The sequence below is a fragment of the Callorhinus ursinus genome, unplaced genomic scaffold (assembly GCF_003265705.2).
Source record: "Callorhinus ursinus isolate GAN/ISIS: 27379988/994484 unplaced genomic scaffold, GSC_fseal_2.0 scaffold138, whole genome shotgun sequence".
Lineage (NCBI taxonomy): Eukaryota > Metazoa > Chordata > Mammalia > Carnivora > Otariidae > Callorhinus > Callorhinus ursinus.
In genome coordinates, this window is record NW_027397200.1 from 464616 (window position 1) to 472003 (window position 7388).

At 48.8% G+C, this 7388-nt stretch overlaps 1 protein-coding gene across 1 annotated transcript; it reads right to left on the reverse strand.

Annotated features, from left to right (window-relative positions):
* Positions 1 to 1043: 1043 nt before the first annotated feature.
* IVL (involucrin) lies at positions 1044 to 2084 on the reverse strand. The gene has a single exon (XM_025860071.2). It carries the CDS (start codon positions 2082 to 2084, stop codon positions 1044 to 1046), a length of 1041 nt encoding a protein of 346 aa, XP_025715856.1.
* Positions 2085 to 7388: the final 5304 nt, after the last annotated feature.

Here is a 7388-nt window from a genome sequence, read left to right on the forward strand (position 1 = left end):
TTACAGAAATGTCAGGAAGGGTAATGGCTACAGTGGACTTGGATCTGTATTTCTCCAACCTACTGAGCACTCTCATGATTCCAGTGTGCCCAACCTTTACTTTCTTTAGTGCTTTAGTGAAACTGTCACTGCCATTGATTGGGACCAGTCTTGGGACTCTCCTCTTCCCACCTTGCTCAATTCTGCTTCTATCACTTCTGTAAAGTTTTCCTTAGCCAAGTAGACTTAAGAGTCCATAAGACTCTTAGAATCTATTCTGCAGAGAGAACATCCAGGAAGGGACCAGAACCCAGCCAAAGCCCCCATACCTCCCTCATATCTTCCCAGAGTCATCCCCAAAGTGAGGAGATGAGAGGAGCTCAAGGTCCTGGACTGAGCTTGGCCAGAGGCTAAGATTGGGCCTGATGTGTGGTGTAAGGCAGTGCTGGACTGAGGTGGACAGATCCTCCTTCCTCCAACCAGATTAACTTGTCCCTGCAAATGATCAGCAATTGACAAGCTTTACTTTCAGGTGCATGAGTGAAGTTGTTTTGGTTTGGTATTGGTTTAGTTTCCTTTTAAGAAGCTGGCGAATATATTGGGTGGTTTGGGGAACAGGGTTAAAGATGTCTTTCCTCCTTTGGGAATTGGCCAAGAGAGTCTGTTGCAACCATTGACCCACACACAGGTTTTTATATGGTGAGAGACAGAGGAGAAAAGACAAAGAGAATACAGGATCCAAGGACTTCCAGGATTTATTCTGTATTATTGTACACACTCACAGATTCAACTATAATACTGGGGACGAAGTCAGAGTTAGTATGGTAACTGTCTCCTTAGGCAGAGGTTCTGGCCACCTGAGGTTGGGACCGAGTTCATTAGGGGTGGTTGCTGAACAATAACTTCCCCTTCTCCCAGCCCCATCAAAGAAACAGAAGGACAGGGTCAGACAGGTTCACAGATGAAGCAGGCCACCCAGGCTGGGGACCTGAGATTAGCGAGGCCACTGGCTCTCTCTTCACTTGTGTGGGATGGCCTGAGAGCCTCTGGGATACTGGGGGTGCTTACTTATGTTTTGGGGAGCCATACAGCTCCTGCTTCTGCTGTTGCTGCTCTGTGAGGGGTAAGACTTCTCCCTTCAGTGGCTGAACTGGCTGGGTCTCTTGGACCTGGTCAGGAGCTGGGACAAATGCAGGCCACTCCACCTGCCCCTCCTGCTGCTCTGCTGGCTCTGGTGGCTGCTCCTTCTGTTCCAGCAGCTGCTCTTCTTTCTTTTCCAATTGCTCATTTCTCTTTGCTAGCTCTTGATCCAGTTGCTGGTCCAAGAGCTTCTTCTCCTGTTCCAGCTGTTTCTTTTGCTGCTGCTCTCTTTGTGCTTTCACCTGCTCCAGCTGCTGCTCCAGATTTTTTGCTTCCTGGTGTTCCTCACACTGTTCCTGTTGCTGCTGCTGCTGTATTTTCTGCTCCTTTGGCTCATCCTTCTGCTGTTCCAGATGCTGTCCCAAGTGCAGTTCCTGCTCCTGTGACTCTTGCTGCTGCTGCTGCTGTTCCAGATGCCGTTCCTGCTCCTGTAGCTCCTGCTGCTGCTGTTCCAGATGCAGTTCCTGCTCCTGTGACTTTTGCTGCTCCTGCTGTTCCAGATGCTGTTCTTGCTCTTGTAACTCCTGTTGCTGCTGTTCCAGATGCTGTTCCAGGCACAGTTTCTGTTCCTGTGATTCTTGTTGTTGTTGCTGCTGCTGCTGTTCCAGGCACAGTTCCTGCTCCTGTGATTCTTGTTGCTGCTGCAGTTGCGGCTGTTCCAGGCACAGTTCCTGCTCCTGTGATTCTTGTTGCTGCTGCTGTTGCTGCTGTTCCAGATGCTGTTGCTGCTGCTGTGGCTCACATTGTTGCTCGGGCACCCCCTTCACAAGAGTTGTGTGTTTCTCCGCATGCTCCAAAGGGACCTCCCCTGGGAGCTTGGAGGGCATCTTCTGGCACAGGGCCGGTAGTGGAGTTGGCTGCTTCATTTGCTCCTGCTGGGTATCGATGGGAGGAGAAATAGGCTTGAGGGGCTCCTGATTGAGGGCAGGAGGCAGGGTCACTGGCAGAGTGTGTTGCTGGGACATCCTGGAAGCTGCTTTAGATCAACCTGAAAAACAGAAGGGGTCAGAAAGGTGACTGAAGGCAGAGGGAGTGGATGAATCCCCAGAATCTGCAGAAGGGCATGGTTTCTCAGCATGCCTTCTCTTTCCTTGGGTTGGGGCTCTCCTACCCACTCTGGGCTATGTTCCCCAGATGCAGCAGAGTGAAGGCGAGGGGGGGGGAGGGCCAAGAAAGGCCCTCCTGGGAGCCTTTTGTTCCTAGAAAGAGCCAACGAAGAGGTCTGTCTTCAGAGTTACTGGGTGCCATTTCTTGCCTAATCCTTGCCTCTGCCCCTACTTTTGACCTCTACTGACCAAGAAGGAGAGATGAGTTCTGGGGTTATGATGGGAAAAGGTGAAGCCCTAGGAAAAGAGGGGTACTTCTGGAGGACTCCTGAGTCCTAGAAAATCAGTGGTCCATGGCACATACCCTGGACTACTCACAGAACAGGTGAGCACACAGTCAGCTTAAGTTATCCCACTGAAAGGTTGTATGTTTCTGAGCAGGTCACTTAATCCTGCTGGGCCTCAGATTTCTCCCCTATAAAATTAGCAGATTGGCTTGTTCAACTCAAGGGGTTTCTTTCATGACCTTCACAGGTTTAGCTGCAGCCCTAGCACTTAGGGGATGGGGTGGGGGGAGGGGCTGGAAGGTTGCTGGGAAGCAGAGCCAGTTCTTTCAAGTCTTGTACTTCTAAGTTGGGTTTTCCAGCTTCTGCTTTGCCTGGGTTTCTCCAAATAAAAGATTTTCCCCATTTTGCCATTCTTCCTTCTGCAATACAACAAGAGTTACATGCATTTCCCTCAAACCCCTGCCCTCCTAAAGAACAATCATGGTCAGCCCAAATCAAACAGTTTCAGGGAAGAAATTGACTGTACTCCCCCTCATCCCCATCTTACCTCTTTTGTCTCTCTCTCTCTCTCTCTCTCTCTCTCTCTCTCTCTCTCACACACACACACACACACACACACACTCCAAAACATCAAACCAAGGAAAGATGGGACAGGAGGGGAAGGGATTGCTCTCCTGTGTTTCCATGCCATGACATATGTCCTTCAGCATAGTGACCTGAGCCCTCCTAGAAAGACAGGTAGTCCAGTTGAATCCAGCCTGAGAGTAATCCATGCACCTGCCCAGGCTGGCCACCCTAGCCACATTCTAGTGTGCTGGATGCCCCTGGTGCCAGCCCCAGTCCTCCCAGCTAATACTTACCAGACTCACAGTAGAGATGGCTGCAGAGTCCTCTCGTGGAGTTCTGAGCTGAACAGGGGCCAGGGTGCCCTTTATATTGTTCCCCAGCCCAACCTCCTTCCCTGGTTGAAGGAGATGGACTGGTTTCACCACTCAAATTGGTCAACTTCCTTCAGCCCCTTTCTGACTCATCACAGGCACCTGAAGCAGAAAACCCCTCAGGGCCCCTTTTCATGGAGACACACAGAGAACTCTGGGGGCTCCATCACTCCTGTGATACTCATCTGACCTGGGCATGGGGAGGTGAGAGAAGCATCTTGGGAAACTGGTCCTCTTTTCCTATTGCTTTGTGACCTCAGCCAAGCCTTTTCTCTGAATCTTAATTTCTTCACTTGTAAAACAGGGTCATCCTGATAATTAGGCCTGGAGATTCATTTCCAAGGGCATGGAATGGAAAGTTATGTGTTTCTATGGGATGTTCAGGCTGGGGTATGTGGTATCAGGGTGGGAAGAATCACATCTCATGAAGGGATGGGGTTGCTGGGGATTCTTGTGGCCACTAGCCCACAGTCCATCTGCTCTCAGGACATACCTATAACTCTAATCTGTATGGAAATAAATCCTGTCCTGAGGGGGTCAAACTTTAGACCAGAAGGGTCAAGTAGAAGGCTTGTAGGGGTCTTCTGCTGTGAGCTAGGGGCTGCCTAGGTCCCATGACCAAGTTTGTAGTTACAGAAGTTCTCAAGAAAGCCATGCTCATAAATACTCCAAAGCATGGATCACTCACACAAGGAAACAGGTATTAAATATAAAATATATAACATAATAAATATTGCTTTTTATTGTTTTTTCTATAATTTTCTTAGAGTGCATAAAGGTATAAAGATCAAAACCAAATCATCCATTGCTTTCTCCAAATCATTCTTTAAAAATAGCTTAAGCATCTCTTCAGGGTGGGGGTTGGAGCATATCCCTCTTCAATGCCAAAAGTGACCAAGCTCATCTGGAATCCAAATTCACTGCTATAGTTTCAAAGACCCTCACTAGGTTTCCTCAGTTCCTAGGACAAGTCCAGGGTTTCCCACCTCAGGGCTTGGTGTCTGCTCTCTCTTGGCCGATTGGCTTCTGCAGGGTTCTTGGCTCTCTGTATCTTTTGGCTTCCGATAAGTGCTGGGGTCTGCTGGAGAGCCTTCCTTGACTCCCTACCTAGAGGCTTATCTTCTGGTTCGCTTCATTGCACTGATAACAGTTGAGAGCCCTTTTTGTATTTGTTCACTTGTTTCTTTTTTATCTTTCCATTGGAAAATAAGCTCCATAAGGGGGGGTTTTGCCTGCTGTGTTTTCTACCATGTTCCCAGAATTTATCATAACCACAACATATACAAAGTGCTCTATAAATATTAGTTGAAGGAATGAATGAATGGTAAATCTCAACACCTGGAGATAACACTATTAAACATTTTAGCATTGTGCATGTGCACGAGTATATGAACAAAATCAAATTGTGACTTTGCCTTTCTTTTTAATGATTGGGTAATAGCTTATTTTGTAGACAACATTTATTTAAACTCTCTTCTTTACAACCTAATCAAAAGGAAATTTTAGAATAATATGTAGGCAAATACTCATTTCTGGGGCTAATTTTGAGGAGTGTCCTGATTCCCAATGGTTTCCTGATAGGCACCTTCCTCCCAGCCCCAAATAGATCTATTTATAGTGTTAATTTTGCCATGTGCCTGGGGCTCAGTCTGAAAAGACAGGATCATTCCCTCCTCTGGAATACTACCCTCTACCCTTGCCCAATCTGTTCTCTGAACCCACCCAGGACCTCACATTGCCTTCCCTGTAGCACAGGAATAAGCTATCTTCTGAGGTAGGGAAAGCCCTCTTCACACCCTCTGCCTTCCTCCTCCCCCATGAAGAACTAACCAAGCATCTTCACATGGGCACCCATGACTTGCACTCAGATGCTGACCTCACATGGGAGGAATCTGCCTCTCCCCAGCCCATGACAGTCAGTCTCAGGGCAGCAGGCCCTGCTCAAGGAAGTCACACCGGTCTTATGGGTTTCTAGGGGCTCCTATCTGCCAGATCTTCCTCCCGCCCTCTGATTCACAGCATAATGAGAGCTTTGGGGGGAAGACAGTGTGTGTGAACCTTTGGCCACTCGGCAAATCTAGGGTGTGGGGAGAAGTGTGGAGCAGGGAGCTGAGGTAGTATGTGTGTGCAGGGGAAGGGTTGGAGAAGCCCCAGCATTTTAAGGGCTCAGAGGCCCCATGCTCTGCCCTCAGATTGCCCCATTTAGGGGACAGAGGTGCATGTATATGGGGGAGATTCTCTCAATGTCTGTGTGAGTGATCTCATAGGCCCTGGGTGCACATGATGAGTCTGGGTAACTGTCCAGCCCCCGCCCAGTGTAATGAGGATGAGCTCATATCCCATGACACATGGCAGAGGCCTTACCCTAGCTCTTCCCTAACCCAGGGAGACCCTGGATATTTCTCTTGCAGAGGCAGAAACCGGCTGGGTTCTCTTTCTCTCTGAGTGAGACAATCCATTTGAACTATTGCCTAGCTGTGGGGAGGAGGGAGCATTGGTTACTGCATTTCACTGCCTTGTGGGGAGGATGTCAAGGATAGCTCTTAGTAGGCTGGCATTATGGGGTAATGGCAGAGGGTCCTAGGAAGGTGACTTGGACCAGGAGATCCTGTGTTCCCATCTTAGGTATCCATGCCTAAACTGTTTCCTGGTGAGGCAATGCCCCCACTCTCTGAAGCCGTTAACTTGTCCTTCCTCCCCATAGGCCTCCTCCTCTGACCAGGTCACTGCCACTGACATCATCTCCCAATCTGCAACCCTCACTGATAGGCTTCCCATATGCCCTGAATCCTCCTTGTTCTCCTTCACATCCTCCTGAACCTGACCTCCACTCCTCATTCGCCTCTTGAGCCCATCTGCTGCTCTGGGAGGGAATAAGGCAAGGAAGGGAGATAAGACCAACAAAGGACCAAGAGGCTGATTCTTCCTCCCTGGGCTTCTGGGTTGGTTGGGGTGATGTGTTCCATTTGCCTCTGTTTGTCTTCCTCTGGCTTCCCCTCTTTGTCCTGTGGGATTGCTGGTTCCCATATTCAGTCCCCAGTGCTGATTGCTGTAGAAAACCAGTCACAGTTTTACTCTTGGAACAGCAAGAGGAGCAAAGGCATGAAAGGCTATCAGTAGTGGAGGAAAGGAGATGCTCAGTGCCCTCCCCCTCCAGGTGGCAGGGTGTCTTCCCCCTTGGGCTCACTATTTAGGCAATCACATTCTTTGTAGTTGAATCTCTGTACCAGAATGCGGGAGCATGCCTGAACTGAGGGGACTTAATGCATGGGGAAGACCTCATCTAGTGCCTGGTACATAAGAGCTTCCTAACACAGCCTGGTGCTTGCAAGGCAGCCAGGACCCTGTAGTGACAGGTGGGCACTGAAGTCTGTAGAGGAGATATGACTTGCCCAAGGGCCTACAGAAGGTCTGCAATTGAGCTGAGCTGGAAACCACATGATCCAGATCTCCATGCAGTGGACTCTCTTCCCCAGCAGGCTGCCTCCCCAGGTGACTGAGTGTCTGATGGCAGTGACATGTTGCATGGGATAATCTCAGATATCTTCCAACCCCATGAGTCAGCCATTTACTGACTGACCCCATTGTGGTCAGTTCTAGGTTTTCTGGAAGAAGGGCCAGTCTTCTCTTGCTCAGATGCAGCCAAAATGTGCTTGGGTTGACCCTCATTAGTCCTGGGAATAGAAAACTCTACTTTCTGGCTGGTGCTGGTGTTTATTTTAGCTTAATCCAACCAGGAGGATGTTACTGTTCAAGGTTGAGCACTGGCCTTGGAATAAGACAGGCCCAGGTTTGAATCTTACTGTACCTCTTGTTATCTGGACAAGTCACATTAACTCTATGGTCCTTAGTTTCTTTGTTTATAAAATGGGGATAAAAATACCTCCTTCTATTCCTGTAAGGAGTTGGTGAGGTAATACATGTGGTTAGCACATAGACTGTACTCAAACTGACTTTTTTATTGTTGAGAGTCATGGCCAATGTTTGCTGATGGAATG